Below are 20556 nucleotides of genomic sequence, written 5' to 3'. Positions count from 1 at the left end.
TGTTAATTGTAAAAACGCTGTTCACACATTACCACATAGAAGTGATGATTTTGTTTGGACCACATGGTTTACTGGTATTGGAATTCTTGTCTCATGGAGCCTGATGTTGACAGATAGTTTGAATATTTTATATGCATTCATGTTGTGTATTTCAGATCCATCTTGCAAATACATGCTGAAGATTCTGTAAGTAGAATTATAAAAATAGGGGTTGTGTTAAAAATCTGGAACTATATCGGTGCCTTTCAAAATACTGTCTTTTTATTCTGCAGCAAGGTTTATGTGTTGCAGTGTCTATTACTGATTGAACACTTGTTTATAAGAAAATAAGTCAGTACCTTTAAACTTAAGTAGTTATCTATCAGAGCATCTACACAGGTAAAAGATGCTGCATTATTATGTGCCCGGTGCATTATTCTGTCTATGGAAGTGGATCCAGGTTAATTTTTTAATTGCAGCAAAATTTCCAAGTTCAACTACAATGTCAGTTTGGCAGATTTTGTTTGGGCTTTCTGACATTCATTGTATTTCCTAGAAATGCAAGATCCTAAATAGGCTGAAGTTTAGCTTCAATGCAAAAGTAGTTTTAGTTTTTAAAAAGAGTGTTCTGCTTACATTTTTGCCTAAGAGTTTACATCGTATGAATGAGAAATATATTAATTTATAGATCTATTTTTTTATATATATAGTGATCATTTGATTATATGGTCCAGAAATAAATGAATCATAGTGATTAAGAAACTATGAAGAAAAACACTGTGGTAAACCTTGATAAACTTTTAGAAGACTTCTCAGAGATAGAAAAGGTAAGTGAAGAAGGCAAAAAATCTTGAGATTGCCATCTATAGTTATTGTGTGATGTTTTCAAAAAATTTTTGAGTGAAAATTTCTTTAAGTGGTATCAGTTTCTTGTTATGCCTTGTAATACCAACTTTGTTTGGACAAATATTTGTACTGACGGTATCTTGGAGTCATCGGAGTGAATTCTGTGAAGCCTGAGAAGCCTTTGTTTCTGTGCTAGAATTTTAATCATCCATAAGCCAGTTTGCCTTCTCAGGAAGAGTGTGGAAGATGGTGTTGAAGATAACAGTATTACCCAGCTTTCATAGAATCACAGAATCATTTGTGCTGGAAGGGACCTTAAAGACCACCTTGTTCCAAACCCCTTCTGTAGGCAGGGACACCTCTCACTAGACCACGTGGTCAGAAATTGTTCCTTGTTCTACAAAAATGTCATTGTCTTATGAGGAGCATGGATTCTTACATTCCATAGGTATTGAGCTTCCTTTATCTTATATGTGTGTCATTTCTGCAAAGGTCAACCCACTGAGGAAAATCAGTACCGTGTTTCTTTTTAGACTGATGTTGATCAGCTTCCTGCTGATTTCCTGGTCAGCAAATCTGTACTAGAAGCAATATAAAAGGGGCACCTGAAATAAATTTAGCATTTCTCTTGGAATAAACGTATTATACCAGTTCCTATTCCCACCCACAGTTCAAGTTGTTGCTCTGCAAGAGCACTGACAGCCTCATATGCAAGGCAGTAGAAAGAACCTTGAAGAGGATTGATCCAGACTCTGGGCTACAGAATTGAGAGGAAAATAGTTTATAAGTCATGATGTAAGTCAGCATTCTTAGTTCTGCAGGGTAAACTTGGAATAGTACAGGATATCAAGTCTAGCATCATTCCTCTCTATAAAGGAATTTCCTGAATGGGAAATAATACAGGCTTGTGACTGCAGTATTGTGGAACTGTTAAATTTTTTATTCACTTAAAACTCAAAACTTTACACGTTAATATAATGTTAGTCTTTTCCCATTTTCTAGAAAATATCAGAAATTAATGAAGCAAATAACCTACTGATTCATCAGTTGGAAAAATGTAACAGATTGCTAACATTAAGCCAATCAAAGGAGGAATCAATAAAAGAGGGTAAGTTATTTTTTTAGAAAGGTATGATTTTTGCATCTATTCAAGAAATTCTGAAAAATATTTCCATTATTTTCAGCCATAAAAAAAACCATAGCAGGTATCTAAGATACTGTGAGAAAAGCAGTACTGCCTAATCTTAAGTCATGTAATGAAATCCATCTCATAGTAAATATTAATATTATGAGGATTCAAACTGTTCAATGGAAGCTAATAAAATGTCATTTACCATTTACAGATGGGAATTAGAAGTCTGTAATCATAATTTAAAAGCTGTGAAACAAAGGAGGAATTACAGAGAAAACTATAAAATGAAGATTTGTATTCTAGAATTGTTTTCAGATGAGTATTTGAAATGAGAAACAATATCTAGTGCTTAGCACAGATTTGTGGTTGGTAATTCTTCTGTAGTTTGTAAAGTAGCTGAAAGGTGCATCTTTTTGTAGGACTTTCATCTTTGGGAAGTCAGCCTGCTAAAAGTTAGGAAACAGGGTAGAAATAAACTTAGTTGCACATAGGAGTGAGATTGCCAGTTGGGTTTTACTTAGATCTTCACTGCAACTTGGATAATTTAGCATAATTAGAAACTGAGTGTTGAAATTGAGCTATTGAGTGAATGAAGTTTGGTTATGATGATAATCTCTTCAGATATACCAAAAAACTCATGATAAAGGATGACCGGTAGCAGCGCATATGGAAGGCATTTTGTATAAACAATTGTTGATCTTAGTTGGCTGCTTCTCAGGAACAACCTTGGTGTCCTCTGAACAGTTCTCTTAAAATATTCATATTCTCTTAAAATATCAGTAGACAAAGAAGCAAACAAAGTGGTAGGCATGATTATGGAAGAAAAAAAGAAATAAGCATTGTGACTCTGTAAGGTCTGTGATTTTCATGTCCTATTCTGGTCCACACATCTCAAAACAAACATAGCAGAACTAGAAAAGGTAACGGAGAAGGAGGCAAGACTTGGTATGGTCAGAGAGGAGCAAGGTAAAAGGTCAGGAACCACTCCTGTAACAAAGACCATGGATGTAGGGGCTTAACCATGCAAAACCCACTCCCATGCAGGGCTGGCCCAGTGAGGATTGCCACGGGCAGCCAAAAATCTATATTACCAAAGAAGCCTGTAGTGATGGGAGTGGCTCCGGAGACTGAGTCAGAATGGGGTTCAGAAATGGTAACAAAGGCCAGACACGGCCCAAGGATCACTACTTGGTCCCAAGTGATGAGGCAGGTCTGATACCAAGACAGGAAATCACTCCCTAGGTCATGACCAGGGTCTGGTATGTGGCTGCCACACAGCTGCAGCATAGGCCAAGGGCAAAAGCCTCAGTTTACAATCAGCTCCCAAGGGAAGGAGGGGCGTCCATTTTGAATCTGCTGCCGGCTTTTTTCAATGTCACCATCTATATTCTTTCTAAGATGGCCTTGTACCCAGCCAAACACCCAGAAGGTGCATGGGGGAAAATGCACCTGGGGCTTTCACAGTTTTTGAATATCTGAAGGAAGACTTTGGTTGACTAGGAACTTTTCATCTTTATGCTGGCAGTAGTTACCTGAACAGATTGCAGTTGTGAGAATGGCTTTTATAGAGTAGTATTGCCAATTGTGGCTTGTAAAAAATATTTCTCCTAGCCTTATGTCCCAAGCTGTTTCCCGGAACCAAACTCAGCCACAGTTCCTGAAATGTCTTTTGAAAATTGGTCCAAAGGCAACAGAAATTGCTTACAGCAGAGGAGCAGGAAGAAAGAGTGCTGTGGAAGAAAAGGCTGTTGTTCCACCTACACTGAAGGGTTTGTGGCTACTAGTGGTAGTGGGGTGTAGGAGGTGGAATTTTAGACTGGCTGAAGAGCACTTTGTTTTAAGAAACAACAACAACAAAAAAACCCAGCATTTCACACCCCAAGAAATCTCCAACAAGTGAGAACCCGAGGACTCCTTGATATCCTTGCCTAAACTCTTTCCTTAGAACTGTTTAAGGTAAAAGAAGATTGGAAATTCTGAAGGAAATGCAAAGGAGGAAAGAAAACAACTAAAGTTCAAGGGAGAGGGCAGTGAAACACCCAAGATAAGGTGGGAAAAGAAAAGCAGCTTGACCAGTGCATACACACTCTGAGAGGTCATAAATTAACTTTATTTTCTCTTGATACATTCTTTGCTAAACAAAGATAAGATTCAAAACAACATTTTTTGTCTTGTGTAAATCATTGCAAGTCCATTTAAGATAGATACAAGTCTGGCATCCTTGTTTTCTGCTCCTAAACCTTTTCTATGGTGGCTAAATAGACTCTTGTGCTGCTATAGTTCTGAATTTAATTCTACTGTAGTTTTCTAAAAGAAAGCATTCACATTTTTGTCTATGAAGCACTTAAGGAGGTTCTATTTAGCATCTTCATGGCTGGGTATTTGTTTATTTAGTGTTTCTAAGGTGTCAGAGGAAAAGGTAGTTGATGTAGTTGTTCTATAAAAAAATCAATTATAAATGCAGATGAGCAGTTGTGATGTTCAGTCTTTCTGCATGTAGGCAGTATTCCTTACAGGGAAGGAACTACACAGAATCCATAGCAGATGCTATGCCAGTGATCCACAAAGCTGCAAACATTTAGCAAAATTCTGATTCTTTTCCGTAATGTAGGCAAGTAAAACTTGTGGGCTCCCAGGAATTTTTTCCAGTCACAACTGTAATTACATATGGGATTTGCCAAGATATGTCCTTCAAAGGTAAGAAGGATAAGCAGATATTCTTTGGACTGAACGAAAGAGTGGGTTACATTTAAATAGTTGTGATTATTTTTAAAGACTAGCTGCTGCTCTAGTGTTGACTCAGGTGTCTTTCCAAATTGTGCATGAATTACAAACATCTGAGTTTATTTCCATACATTTTCAAATTGGAGGAAATTTGTAGTAGAACTAGTTGGTACAAACAGGCATACTAATCTAGTAATTCTGACTTTGAATAGGATTTTTCCACTTTTGATCCAGCACGGGAACTGAGAGGCAGGCAATGTTTCTGTGCTGCTTGTGCTCCCTCTACTGTTTGTTTTGGGGTTTTTTGGTTTTTTTTGGTTTTTTTTTTTTTTTTTTTTTTTTTTTTGGAGCATGGAACAGGAGAAGGTATCTGGCTAACATACTCGTCTGCATGAACAGCAGACTCGATGCAAGAATAGGCTAACGGTCAAAAAGACTCAGCAGAAAATTGAATCTGTTAGGTAGGATCTTAATTCCTCTTCCTCACTCCATTATTTGTAACGTAATCTTTAATTATATGATAGACAGTTTTCCAAAGGGCTTTAGTCTAATGAGACCAGTAACTGTTATTTAGCAAACTTCTACGTGTTGTGGAAATTAAAAGCAACTTAAGAAATGCAGTGATACTCTGGAAAAAGAAGTTTTAAAAGTAAGCAACCTCAGCTATAGAGCCCCCACTGTTCCCAGTCTGACTGTTCTGTGACTTTACTAATAAATTTACAATGTAAGGGATAAAAGTTGTATGTAATGAAAAACAAATACTATGTTACAGGAAGTACATATGGTATTTAAACATTAAAAATACAGTTTAAAAAATAAAACTATGAAATACAAGTATATCAACTGACAAGAGCTTGCATGTATAACTATGTTGTATAAAATGAGATAATGGAGATATAGCACATATTCTGAATTTCTCAAAGTTTATGTTGAGCCAAAAGATGAATGTTATATGCATCAAGAAAAGGGTAAAAAAAGGGGTGAGAGACTGCAATGAGTGGATACCCTTAGTCTTGTTAAAAAGAATATTGGCAAGGAAATACTGCCAGGAAAGTAAGTCTCAGTTTTATTAAATACATCAAATTGCTGGAAGGCTGTATGGAAAACTTCTAATGTTGCCCAGAAAACAAAAAGATACTTGTTTTCTGACTAGAAACAAAAATGTAATAGTTTTATGAAATTGCTTGTATTGCTTCATAAAATTGATTTTAATCTATCATCAAACTAAAAGCTAAAATTAAGCAGTAACCATGTAATGATAATCTGATTTATTTCCACAGTCAGTAAGAAGACTTAGAGTAATAGTGACCCAAAATTTTTATAAGATAGTTGATAAAATTCTGCAAAAAAAATGTAAATTTGTGAAGACACTATTCAAAAATGCTGGATCTTTTATTTCTTTCAGAATGCAGCACTCTACAGAATGTGATAAAGGGTCTCACACAAACTATTGAAAACCAGTGTAATGTGAAAGGTAAAGGCAAAAAATGTTATTATACAGTACATGCTGTACTGTAATTTCAAATGAGCAGGCATTTAATTTTTTGTTTGCATTTACTGATTTTTGTCAGACACAGAAACTTACTGGCAGACAAATAGAAACAAAAAAAAAGTGTCTAAAATCAATCTTTCACAGTAAAAAATGCCTATTGCCATTATCCTACTTAGAAACTACCTCAGGGAGGTTATTTTAATCAATACATTGGGCTTCAAATTCATTTCATCGTAACACAGGCAATTTTAAAATAGGTGAGAAAGTATCATTCAGCTGTTGGATTGTAGACTATTCAAGTGTTTATGTACAATTTTTATCACTTTGTTAAACCAAAGTGTCTTAATCTTCAGTATAATGTTATTAAATGCTATTGCTGTTATCCACATATACTCGACAACTACTCATTTTTACTTGAATATAAAATACATAAATACTTGCCGTATCTTTATACTACAGCTCAGCAGTACACCATGAAGTTAATTTTATGACCATTATGTGTTCAAGATATATTAGCATATATATTAATAAACATCTAACACTAGAAGTATACGGAAGTTTTTAATACTCAAACTGACATTAATAATAAAAAAAGCATTACCTATTTTCTCTAAATCCTGTATTTGCATACTGTTTTCTAGTTTTTGGGAAACAAATACTTCAAAATTGCATCTTCCAATTTTAAACTGTTGTAGCCATGATGATAGTCTTTAATTTTCCGAGTCAAAGGACCTTACAGCTAGATTTTCTTGAAGGCATAATTTATCAGAAGGCTAAAGACGGTTCTAAATAGTAATACCAGGCAAATATTTTGATTAAACTATGATTTTTCTTGTTAAAAAATGGAAACTGATGGTATGTAGTTCTGTAATGATGGTTATAATGTCTACAAAAAAAGTTTCTTAACGTTCAGCCAAGTCAAAAAATGCAAGTAATTTCCTTATTCTGCTTTCATGCTGATTAAATTGTCAAAATGTACTTTTTAGTGTACTATATAGGTTTTTTTTCTGCAGATGAAAATGATAGACTGAAGGGTACCATTCACATCTTGGAAGATAAATTAAAGACTTGTGAAGAGGTATGTCACAAATTATCACTCTTTAGGTAGAGGAGTAATACTGCATCCCTATTGTGTTTTATATCTTTTTATTCTTGGGTTTGCTATTGATGCTCTTATTGTTGCTCTTCCCTTAATGTTTATCATGTGCGAAAAGAGGAAGGGTGTTTTCATGACAGTACCCATATGAGAAGATGTTAGAAGAACTAAGAGGTTAAAACTACCTTGGTGCTCAGAACTTTGACTAAATCTAAGATGCACTTGGGGTTTTTTTAGCTGTGCTTAGCTTTAAATTCAACTTTATCTTCACAATTCTAATCCCTTGCATTAAAATAATTTTTTGTGTGGAAATAAGGTTTTGACATTGAAGATGCCTGGTTGTGCTGCCAGAGAATCAGAAATGGTCTGAATTTTGTCTAGTTTATTCAGGAATAAATACTACAAAGATAATAGGTCTCTGCTTCTTATCCGTATCTCATAATAAATTCCATGTATGATCTCTCTACTTTTTATCTATGGCACTCATTTTTTCAAAGGAGGTAAAACTAGCAGGGCTGCTCATAGTTCTCTGTTGTCATAGTTCTCTGTGTGAAGAGTACAGATCTGTTACCTGTTTAGGATTAGGAATCTCACTGATGATTTCCTTTGCCTGTGTTTGTACTACAATTTAAAATTAAATATTTATACCAATAGAACTGTTATCTTGACAGTTCAAGTAAAAAATGATTAATGCCTTCTGAAGGATGTGAGAAACTATTATTCCACCCATTAAACACATGTTTGAGCACAGTGGGACTTCCTGGTGTTGTTCTGAAGGCACCTGACTATGTCCCCATATACTCTTACCCCAATCAGTGACTGCCTTTGTGAGTGCCCCCAGGCACTGCTCTGGTGAGTGGCGACCGGTCTTGTTAGAGGGTTGCAGTAACAACTTTGGAGTGAGCACCTCAACAGTGGCAGCTACAGACAATTCCTTGATAATTCTGGAGTAGTTACTGGAGTAAATTCATAATTGGCATGTTCAAACTTTGAGCATCACTACTGCTGGTATCACTGATGTGTCTATGGTTACCAGCATGAATTTGTGGAATCCTTGGTATAAGCAATACCAACAAAATTCATACTTGAATCATGCAATCCTAGAGTCAAAAATCCACAAAGGTGAAACTGTAGTCCCTTAACTAACTTCATCATTGTGTCAGATCCTGGTCTGAGAAAAGGAATATTACCTCTCTGATGCCTTAGGTTTTAACTTTAATATTCTTCAAATCCTGTAGTGCTTAGTGTGTAACTCTGAAGTTTCTTGTAGCCTGTTAACTTCTACTCTCTCATGCTAGGCAGAGATAACAAAGCCTCTGCGGGCCTGCTCTTCAAGGACACCCAGACGGTCCTAGGCCCAAAATGTGTAAACCTAAAGCCTCTGAAAAGGGGGCAAGCTGAGGGGAAATTACATCATTAAACTGAAGCTTTAATTGGAGAATTAACTCTGATGTGCTAATGAACCAAACCTATAAAAATGTGAAGAACTTGTGACCTGTCGTCCATCCTGGGGTCCATCTTGGCAGTAGCCTCTGGCTTCCCACGGTGTACCTTTGAAGGCCCTTCAAATAAACACCTACCTTTATTCCCTTATTCTTGTCCAGTCTCTGTTTTAGGTGGCCTCTTAAGGCATCATCTCCATTTGCCTCTTCTCCTAAGAAGTACAATTTCTAATTCTGTATTAACAGATAGCTCTAATACAATGAAATCTGTTATGTTTTTCATCTGTGGACTTCAGCCAGACAGTGTAAGAAGTAATTGGATGTTTAAATTTACAAGACTGAGGATAAAACAAGTACTGAATTATAGACTATTGTACATTTTTGCATGATGGTTGTTGTTTGCAGAAGACTAAGAGCACAGAATCTGCAAGATCTTTATAAAATATTTTACATTCACAGGAGTATAAAGACCAAATTCAGAAACTCATGAGAGAAATTAAAAACAAAGAGGAAGACCACAAATTAGAAATAACACAGTTGAATTGCGATATAAGGAAAAAATGTAAGTCCTCTGAAGACTGAATGCTTTAGCAATGGGTAAAACATACTGTAACCTGTAGAAGCTACATTTCATCTAGGATAAGTTCCACTGCTTAGTGGAAACATGTCAACGGTAGAAGTGGGCCGTGTTTAATGGAACTTTATCTTAGCTGAAGAGAGCAGACAGTGGTAATGAAGCAATAGTACAGCAACACAGGATGAGCAGAAATTCCCAAACAGTTAGAACAAATGCTGGGAATCTGGACCTAAAAATCTGAAGGAATGAAGTTTTGGGTTAAGTGTTGACTGGAACCTTGCTAAACTGCTGTTAGAATGTTTTATCTGTGTTCAGGAGAGTAGGACATTATTTTCACAAATAAATAATACTGCAATGAGAAAAAACTGACTTCAATATTCATTTTGTCCATTAGAGGCACAACCTTAAAAAGGAGGATTTTTTGATCATCCATATAGCTGAAAACAACAAGGAAAGTTTTTGTAACTTACGATGCTTTTTTAAAAAGACACCGTCTTACTGGGATGGGATGGTGTGGTTTTCATATAGTTTCAGTATGGTTTTTGCTTGAATGAAATTGTCTTACAGTAAAATGTTGGTGTTCAAGAAAGTTTCAATATTTGGAAAATTATGATAATTTTGATCTAAACATCTTCTATAATCGTAATATTTGGTGTTACTGTGTTGCTAGTTGAAGTAAAAGAAACGGAGTTTAGAGAACAGAGAGAGAAAAAAGAACTGGAAATATTAGAACTAACTAGACAGCTGAAAATTCAAAATGAAGAGAAGCAGAATGAAATAATTAAACTGCAGATAGAGGTATGCATTACAAAGCTGACTTAAAGATGAACTGGGCATTGGGTGAACTTCAAAGAGACTGTGTAGTGAAAAAACGTTCATTAGTACTTAACAAAGTAATATGATGGAATCTAGAAAACCTAATTATTTATTGTCTTCACAAAGATCAGTGGCAGGTGCTCCCTTCCACAACGGTAACTCACTCCTGCTCAGGAATCATGTTCCACCCACTGGATAGAGAGACTGAAGGTTACTCTGTTCTTGTTACAAATTAAATTACTTTCAAACTCTTTTAGATTTTGAGCTATAAAAAAATTCAGCCATGTTTTTCTGCTTAACTTTCTTGGTTTTAATTTCTGAATTCCGGGAATATATATATATATATATATATGTTTAAATAAAATTCCAATAAAAATTTCTAGTCCTGCAGAGATTTAAGCCAGAGCACTCAACAAGCATTTAATTGCTCAGGTTTTAAACCACTCCCATTACAGAAAGAATTAAGGAAATACTTCAAACCCTTCACACATCAAAAAAGAAATAAGATGTGAAAGTGTTCAGGCTGAGTGTTCAGGCTGAGTTATCCTTGGAACATAAGAGAGGAATGATGATTTCAGAGATTTTTATCATCCTCCGTATTTTCTCCTCCTGCAGATATGTGGCTGAGAAGCCTTCAATTTTTTTTTTTTTTCAGAAGTGTCTTTTTTATCTACATGGTTTTAGTTTATCATATTTGTACTAGTTTTGCTAAATTTCGAGGCCTTTTTTTTTAAGAAACATAACGGCATTCTTTTTTACATAAGCATAAAGAGCTTCATTTTTCTAGGATTAATCAGTAGAAAGGCTTACTTCTACTATGCTCAGGTAAAAAAATGCAACTAATAAAAAGTGAAAGTTATACTTGATATATTTAATATACATTCTCTCCCCCCGCCCCCCCCCCCCCGTTCATACTTACTGTTTTGTCTTGCCTGATTCTTTCAGTTCAATGCTAAATTGGCAAGAGCTCAGGATAAAACCACCAAGTCATTTTCAGAGGCTTCAGTCTTGCCACAAAGTATCTATCGAAGGGTAGGTGCTTTCACAACCTGTAGCACACAGACATGGAGTATGTTTCAGAGCGCTTGAAGCAGGAGTTCCCTGGGGTTTCTCTGTTTGTTCTCCCCCCACACCCCTCCCACCTCTACACAACAGAATTCATAGAAGCAAAGAAAAATTTAAGATAGAAAAGGCTTTTAGGATCATCAACTCCAACTGTCATGGCTCTTGGCCTATTGATACTGATGAGGGTAAGCAACACCAAAAAGCCACATGGGAGGTGGTGAATTGTTAACCTGGAAACTTAAGATAGAACTGACATAAATGACACTGATACAAACCGTGTAAATGCTTTTTTGTTGTTGTTGTAAACTTAAGATTTTGGGATGTCAGAAAAGCAGGATTCTGGGGAAATAATTTTTGTAATTTTGTGATATGAAATACTGAGGAAAATATTCTGATTAGAATATTTCTTACTCACAATAGCAAAATGTATCATTACATAATTTTATGTGATGGTTAAGAATGAAGCTTTTCCCTGAATCTTAACAGAAGCTGCAGCATCTCCAGGAAGAGAAAAACAAGGAAATTGAAGTTCTCCGAAACACCATAAGAGACTTGGAGCAACGTCTTAACAAAGGTGAAGACCTGCCCTTCAAACGGAGGCGATTCTGGACAAATTGCATGAAGCATTTCGGTGTTTCAAACTGTGCATCTCAAAATGAACACAATACATGAAGAAAGTATTTTTTATTGAAAACACTATTTTCAAACATTCCAAAGGCATGCATTCTGTGTTTATTCAGAGCTACTCTCTTGCTAATCAGCATTCACAATAAAAAGATTCAGGTTTTGTAGGAGTAGTAATTTCCCTATTAAACCATCATTAATTATTGTGTATACTTTCATAGCAGTTTTCTTTTTATGAATATTCTCTTCTTCATCCGGGAATCCTTCTAACAATGGATTTACTTCCATTCCATTAATCAAACATTAGCAATGCTAGGCTACAGACAGATTAGTTACACAGGTTTAAGTGGTATATTATGTTACTAATTGATACAGATTTATCAAATTCGGCACTGTTATAAACAAAGATAAACATTACACCAAGATTAAACTTGTTTTCATCCCACCATCTTTTTGATTCTGACACTGTCATTAACACTACTTCTCACTTTAGGATGATGTTACTGATTTAGTAGGATTTTACAGGCTGTAGCAGTATGTATTAATGGAGCCTCTTACTGTATCTAAGCCATGAAAGTTAAGCATATAAATCTGTTACTTGAAAATAAAGCAGTTAATGTCTATATATTACATTTTTCATGTGAAATTCTAGTCACATTGCTTAGGAGTAAGTTTTGCTTGTACATGATTTGTATCCCCAGGTTAGAAAAAATACCAAACAAACAACCTCAACTTTCAAATATATTGTCTTTTTAATAAAAAATGCTTCATATATCTGTCTTGGTTATCTTCTGTTCTGGATTGCAAAACATCAGACAGGAGCCCCTAGGTCATAGTTTATGCTCCTGTCCTCACAAATGCAAGCAGAATGTTAGAAGAGAAACAAGAAAGACAAATTAATCAAGAATGCAGACACCTTCCCAGTGGAACTGAAAACCAAACTTTTTTAGGGGTCAATTAAATTCCTTTAAATCATGAAGCTTTTCACTGATGGAATTTGACAGGTATTCTATAATTCTAAGAACACTGCTCTAAAAATATACCTCTTTGCAATATTTTAGCTCCACATACCTGTCAGTATAATTTTGAATTGGGGGCAATAAAAACACTTGATCTGTTTATTTTTCTGCTCTTGCAACTCTATGAATTGAGTTAGTGGGACTCCCTTGTTTCTGGAAGGTGCTTAGTTTGTTTTTCAGGATCAGTTTCTCACCTTTTCCTGTCACTGTCAGGTGTCACTGGTTTCACTTGCTCCTGCTGGTGAGTGTCAGGCAGCAGAGAGCAGACGTCACTGTCAAGACTCAGTGATGTCCTCTGCTGCCAGCTGCCCATGTCACCTGCAGGAATTTGGTAGTGCTCCACGACACTGTCAAGTGACAGAATTCCCTAGCTCTTCAAACAAAAGGTGTCGACAATGACAGGATCAGCTACTAGAGGTTGAGTCTGATCCTGTCTGCCAGTTTCAAGTTAACTGGTTTTTACAGCTGTTTTTCCCTTTCTTTCCTAGTTTTTTATCTTGTGCAATTTCCACAATTTCTCCTGGAGGGACAGTTTCTACTGGCTCCTGACTACCTATCTGATCATGTCTGTGATGACCAAAAACCCTGTGACGCCAGCTGCTGTGAGGATGACGTCTCCCAGTTTCAGAAGCAGCCTGGTGGTTCTCATGTTTGGGATCATGACTGCCCATGTGATGGTGGCGGTGGTGGTGGTGGCGGCGGTGGTGTCCGTGTCTGTGTGGGTGGTGGGGATGGGAATGCTGTCCTGTCGGCTTGGATTCTAGCTCTCTCAGCTCTTCACCCATCTTTTTAGTGATGTTTTCACATACACCATCAATATCAGGTTCCTGCAAAACAGAGGCTTGCATTAAATACAGGGCACTGTATTTAATTAAACTAGTTGTAAAGTATTAATTATCTTGACATTTTTGCAGAGCAGGAAAGCCAGTTTTAAATTATTTGTGCTATTTTGCTGAAGAGTGTATGAACATATCAAAAATAACCTTGTGTTGTCACACTACTGATAACTAGACAGGGCTGTTCAGCAATTATAATTTTAGTAATTGCTAATAACAAATATTCTTTTTCTAGATCTCATATCTAACCTGTCTGGTCTACATTTAGCCAGAAAGCTGCATGACGGGATCAAAAATCATTATTCTAATTGAACTTCAATGATTATGTATGTACATTTCTTGATAATCCTTAGAAGTATCTCTGATCTTTAATGATACATAGAAAAAACCCACCCTTCTTTTAGAGCAGTAACTATAATTTGTCACCTTGTATTATCACTTTTTAAAAATAACTGTTGTAGACCATGTTTAAATACAAACTATAATAAATAGTAATGCAAATCAGCTTGAGTTTTATTCCTGGGTTTTTAAAAAAAATACTCATTTTTTATTTACTTTATCTGTCCCACAAAACTAGAGTAGTTAATTGCTCGCTACCTCTATATAACTCTACAAACAGAATTACCCTCCAAGACTGCTTTTACATTTCTGACAATTATTTGCATTTCTATCAAGGACAGGAATTCAGATAATCAAGCAGTCTATTACAAATTAAATCTAATTCACTTGGAAAAATGTTTAAAAGCTCTCTGTCAAGACGTGAAAATTCAGAATTGTATATTTTTGGATTAATCACACTGAAATTATTTTTTTAAATACCAGTCAAATCCAGTTTTCTTTTTTACTATACACAGAATGAGACAAGAAAATACCGTGTAAGAGCAGTTTCCACACTTGTTTTCACAGTATGCAATCTTAATAGATTCTTCTACATATTGAAAATGCAGGAAGGAGTAGGGCAGACCCAGATGATAGACTAGACGGCCGCATCTAAGGAGACAAAGAACTATATGGTTACAAATACCTGCAATCAAATCTCTCTTCTTATGATATCCCATTTTTGTTGTATCAATCCAGCCACACTGTACAGTCCCATGGGGAGTATTTCTGTCCAAGTTCACAGACAAATCCAGTATCTTCCTTACAAATGCTTGCCTGCTCACCTGCACTGGCCAGTATGTGAGGCGTGATTTCTGCTGATGTGGTAACTGCACTGCCAGAAGCCTCTCCTTTAGTGGCACTCAAGACTAGCAGAGGTGCACTCATTACAGACCCATCGGGATAGTGAGGAGGGTTGTTTGGACAGTGATTGCTGTGTCCTTACCAAGCGTTTTTAGGCAACCTAACAGGTATTTTGATTGGAATGGACACTGCTTTACTAATTTATTGGGCATGAGGGGATTGTTACGGAGCCTATCTGCCCCATGTCTGGACTCGGATGTTCTGATATGCACTTGACTACACAACTGGTCCACTCGAAGGAGCGTGAGTAAATGCAGAACCTGTACACAGGGGCAGCGTGTTCAGCCAACACACAGTCCACTGCCCTTAGCTCCCTACACGTGTATGTGCACCTCTAGGACCAGCAGCAGGCAAAGTCTTCCTTGCTGAGGCACAATAAGGACTCACACTCCTAGAACCATAATGGATTGTGGCCAGCCTAATGCTAAACCAATTCATAATATACACGTATCCTGTGTCAACAGCACAAAACTGGTCAACCTTTCAAATGCTGTGGGGCAAGCATCAGCTTTGGGGCTCCTCTGCAAAATAAACAGAGCCTTGTTCTGTTTGTTTGTTGTATTACATCAGCCTTCCATACTTGGGCATATTTGCTGCTGTAACATTCAAGATCATTCCACTGCTAGTTTCATCCCAAAAACCTAATGTGGCTAATCTGTTTAATTTCATCACATTACAGAAAAAGAGTAACTTTGTAACTCTGTATTAAGCTTATTTATGGCATACACAACTTGTAATGTTCAGTACAGTAATATAAAATAACTAGGACAGACATGTTTCAAGTGTAGGATTTTTCAAGTATCTACCATCACAATAAAATTGAAAAATTGGGATTTCAGTTACAATTATTACCACTGCTGCCAAAATATACCTGTGCCAGAATCCTGTATCAAAAAGCTATTTTCTCCTGAAGTTTTAAATTTCACCTAAAGACTAATTTTTCCTTATGTCTACATGGCATTTTCAACAGGTCTCATCAAAATATTTCCATGAGATAAAAGATTCTACTTTGACATGCATGGATGTAATGAAATTGTCTGAAAATAAAAACACTACAAAACCATAAACATGTTACCAAATTTTACACTCACTTATGTTCATTTAAATCCGCAGTAATTATAAAGAAAAAAATATTTATTCCAAAATTACTTATGCAAAACCAAGACTTTACTTTTGTAGCTTTGTTTTTCCAGTAAATGCTAGCACCTTATTTAATTCAACTTGGAAGTTGATCATGATGTCTTTTTTATTTGCGCATCAATGAAATAGAGATTTACAAAGCACTACTCAAAATATATGCAAATATTTTCCTGTGTTTCTCTGTAAGAACACACCTGTCATAGATGAGAAAGTCATCCTTGTTTCCATTTAAAGTAGTCCAGACATCATCTTGCTGCTCATCTTGCTGGTAGACAGCAATGTAGTCTGAAACACGTTCTTTTAGTAGGTGAAATTCCCTCCGGGATTGAGGTCCCTGATAGTTGACAACCACATACGAGATGTTGACCAATCCTTCATTCTCTAACTTTACTCGCAGGTCCTCCAAACTAGTGGGAACGTAAAGAAGCAAGACCATAAATCATTAGAGAACCATAATATTTGACACAAAAGTTAATATGCTCCATCTCACTTTTATTACAGCTGCATGATGTGGAGATTCTTCCTTTTCATTTGTATCCTTCCTGTGGAATTGCTCTAGAAAACTTATTTTTCGGTTACAGGAAACAGTCTAGAATGTGGAAGATTCTTTAAAATTTTTCTGAAATGTAAGAACCAAACCCAACTACCTTGAAAGCCAAACGCAAAGCCCACTTCTAACTTTGATAGCACCAGAGATTTCCCGCTATGTTTTTAAACTCAATTCTTAATAAACTTGCAAGGCCTATTATAATATATAAGTTGCGCAGCCTAGAGGGGCAAACTAAAGTGTTCTAACTGTGACTAAAATCCAAACCTGAAACTGGTACAATTAATTTTTAAGCCAAAATACTTTCACAATCCCTAAACGAATCAAAGATAATGCAATTCCTGTTCGTGTCAGCTCAAAATTATTTTATTACTATTGTTATTGTCATGATAGCTAATTATTTGCAAGGAGTAAGTTCTAGAAACTAGAGCACCAATGTCCCAGGTCTTGTAGGAAAACCTAGCACTGATGACTTCCTTGAATGCTTCATCAATTTTTTGAAAGGCCCGTATTTACCTTAACATCTGGATTTTTTAAATATATGTAGGATCTCTGAACACAGGCTGAAAAGCCACATTAAAAGCACATGTTTTGATTTATTTTTTCCCCGACATATCTTATGTAAGAAATGAGTAATCGCAGATCTCTATTACAGGTGATCTAGCCATGTCAGAGAATTGTGATGTTTCTTGGCTTCACCATCTTTGCTGCATTAATCATCTGTTGTTGTTTCTGTCAGGTGTGCATGTGGTTTTGGTTTCATTAATGTCAAGCTGATCACACTATTAATGCTGTAAACATAATTTGGAGAAGACGATCTGTCAGTCAGGAGTAGGTCAGGAGATAACAAATCTTACCCACTGGCAGAGAACCTTCTGCTGATAGTGAGCCTGGTCACTGGGTCACACATGCCAGCTGTGATGGGGGCATTTAGGGCAGCTAGAGCTCATGGAGTCCATCTGTGGCAGGGCACACGTAGTATTCCCAGCAGGATAACAAAAATCAGGACGAGATTCACGCTTACCTGGAAGCCTGCCGCAGGCACAATGATCAGCTGGCCTGGAGGAGAGCCACCACTGTCACCGAGCCTCTGGAGTTCCACATTGGGTCCTCCTCCCCAATACGCCATTCTGGGGGCTCCAGGCAGTTCTGGATCTCTGTCCCTCCTCCAGGGAGGAGACAGAGGGCCAGAACTAGCCCCAGACCTGCCCACATGGCTGGCCTTTACCTGAAAAGAAAGAAAATAAACAAAGTAAGATCAATGCCTAAAGAAAGTTCAGACTCTGAAATTCCCACAAGAAAACACAGCAGCTTATTGGCTCCATTTAATAAAAAAAAAACAAACAAAAAAAGAAACAAATCCCTGTAAAAATAAATTTGAGTTCTTTGTTAACTGCTCAATTTCTTTGGTTTTTCAGTGGAGTTCCTCTATAATAGAGGCAGGTGTTTTTTCTTTGTGGTGTTTGGGGGTTTTTGGGGTTTTTTGTTACTGTGGTTGAACAGTTGCAAAGTAAACATTCAGAATAATTTGAATTTTTTTTAGTACTACTGATCAGACTAAGTTATTTCCTCTTCTTTGAAATTTCTTTTTGACCATTTTTAACACTTCAGTGATTCTAAAATGGCCTTGTTTCTTGTGTTTTGACATCAATTATGGTAAGTCAGTTTACTTCAGGAAGAATCTAGACCAGCTCACTTCAGATTCCAGAGTAATTCCATCATCTTAGAAGTACATGCACCCACAGTAGGTTTCAGTATGCAGTAAGTACTACAGACCATAGCAAAAAATAACTGTAAAAAACTTCAAAATTTTTACAAGTCAGTCTGGAGTATTTGGATCCCACTGAGAAAAACCTAAGAAGAAGTCAAGCACTAGAAACAATTTTGCAAAAACCAGAAATAAAAACTGAATTTCAGGATTCCTCAGATCTTACAGAATTTCATACCATACTTAGTCCAGTTAATATTTATGAAAATCAAAGCATATAAGAAATTGTCTAATTACCTTTTCCTTTTATTCCATTAACATCTCAATTTTGGCTTAAGGGCCCATTATTGAGGAATATTTAAAATTCTAAATGTGTAAAATTATAAAGCTGCTCCCCAACACATCCTAGATTGTGGAATTGTATAACTTCACCACTTACATCAAAGTCTGACAGTGAACACAGAATAGTTTGGAAACAGTAAGTTATGATAAATAAGACCTGCTCCATCCATCTTGTCATATCCTAAAAAAAAATTAGTAATAATTTAATTTTTAAAACAAGAGCCATTTGTTGCTGTATTTGAAATCCAGCTGTCCCTGATGTTTCTTTCCTTACGTTCTAGGTAAAGCACTTTGAAGACTAAACTGTGGTCCAGTATATACCAGGACAGCCTTTTTTCCACTTTTTCCACACATCAGGAAAGCTGCCTGCCTTTATATCCATTATAAACACATGAAACTCTCATGACATTTTGATATCCTTTCTTGCCTTCTGCAGCACTGGCATGCAGTGCCCAGCAACAGCTGTCTGTCCTGTGAGCTGCAGGAGAGCTACGTCCCGCCTTATACTTCTCTTCATATTTCAACTTTCCAGTTGGTTTCCAATGGAAATTTCCACTGTCAGCCTTTTCAGCCAAAGAAACAGGCAGACACTCTGCCAAATCTTAAGTCATGAAGCTCTTTCATAGCAAACCCAGCACACTTACCCTTTCCTCCTCCCCCTTCTTGGCAGGTCTGCCCGGCTCCGCCGCAGAAGAAAACAGAGTGGGGAAAAGGGCTGTGGTATTTATATGGCTCTTGTTTATCTCACTTTGCAGATACGGTTCAAAGTTCAGGGAGCTTTTTCTGAACGACCCTGCAAGCAAAGAAAACCCCTTTAGCAAAAGTACCCAAAATACTTCTCCATTAACTAATCCCAAGTGGAAACCATTTATCGTGCATAATAGCAAAGTATTTTTGCTATAATGACTTCAAATATCATGTTATGCAGTTTGTCAGTCACCCCAGGCAGCTGGAGGAAGTGGTACAGTCAGAGGAGGGGGATGGACCGAGGAGTCATTATTTTCTGAACTCAGTGGTAACCACAGTGAGGGGGGGGAAGGTACTTCCCTATTTACCAAAATGCTGAGCTAGCAGGTTTTTTCTCATATGCTTTATCTGATGTTTGCCTTAGCGAATGGTGTGCTCTGTCTGAGGGCATGTGCACACTGAGCTCCTTTGGCCCAGCTGCTCTTGATTATATCACTCTGCTTGCAAACTTTTCTCTGTAGAACCTTCCAGTTCATCAATTTTGTTGAAAGTTAGAGCCCAGAACGTCAGACATTTAAATCAATGTAGCTACTGGCAATAGGTACCTGAGCCTCTGTATTTTGCTGTTATATTTTCTTAACCCCAGGATCAGATGGTTAAACTGTTTCCATACTCTCTTTCTTTGGTGATAGAATTGTTCATGCATGATGTGTTTTACTTCAAGAGCAGTGTGCTTTGCTTTGATTTCCTTCAATGTACATGTTACACATTTATGGGGAAATAAATGCTTAAAAACATGGTGTGCCCTCACAGTTCAAGGTGGTGAGATTGACACTGCTTAGTTCTATGGCCTGAGGCCATCTTCTGCACAGATAAGAATTTTGCTTTAGGCTGGATGCGAGAAAGGGAACTGCTGACCTTGCGGGTTTATGCTGTAGAAGTCCTATGCACTTCTTTTCCACTACTCAGTGGAAAGAATCAGAAAGATCTGAACTTTTATTCAGTAGTCTTGGAAGACACAATGCAGCAAACAGACAGATTTCATATTAGACCTGAAGTTTTTTTAAGAAGTGGAGTGTGCTTGTATGCCTTATATCCTTAGGGAAACACATCTTGTATTCTTTGCTGGGTTGGTGCCAAGCCCTCATACCTGCAACAGTGCCCTTTACTATTCCAATTGATAGACAAGTTGCTCACCTCCTGCTTCAGGTGTGGGGGTTGATTCTCAGTGCTGATAAAGTC

General features: G+C 36.8%; 2 protein-coding genes across 2 annotated transcripts; one reads left to right on the top strand and one right to left on the bottom strand.

The window, feature by feature from the left end:
- The first annotated feature begins 719 nt into the window (after positions 1 to 719).
- Positions 720 to 12195, top strand: CCDC152 (coiled-coil domain containing 152). Its single transcript, XM_048291644.1, is given in 8 exon segments — positions 720 to 806; positions 1828 to 1933; positions 6087 to 6155; positions 7187 to 7251; positions 9171 to 9273; positions 9959 to 10086; positions 11050 to 11136; positions 11656 to 12195. Coding segments are annotated over 8 exon segments (831 nt in total). The 3' UTR covers positions 11842 to 12195.
- On the bottom strand, positions 11839 to 19484 carry LOC125319898 (selenoprotein P). Its single transcript, XM_048291643.1, has 5 exons — positions 19272 to 19484; positions 17602 to 17805; positions 16225 to 16437; positions 14521 to 14638; positions 11839 to 13639 (listed from the first exon to the last, which is right to left on the bottom strand). The coding sequence occupies exons 2-5, from the start codon at positions 17790 to 17792 to the stop codon at positions 12977 to 12979; spliced, it is 1185 nt and encodes a 394-aa protein (XP_048147600.1). The 5' UTR covers positions 17793 to 17805; positions 19272 to 19484; the 3' UTR covers positions 11839 to 12976.
- Between the last annotated feature and the right edge of the window lie 1072 nt (positions 19485 to 20556).

This window comes from Corvus hawaiiensis, chromosome Z, assembly GCF_020740725.1.
Source record: "Corvus hawaiiensis isolate bCorHaw1 chromosome Z, bCorHaw1.pri.cur, whole genome shotgun sequence".
In the NCBI taxonomy this organism is placed as follows: domain Eukaryota; kingdom Metazoa; phylum Chordata; class Aves; order Passeriformes; family Corvidae; genus Corvus; species Corvus hawaiiensis.
The sequence above is the reverse complement of the archived record's forward strand: the minus strand, read 5'-3'. Positions and strand labels throughout refer to the sequence as shown.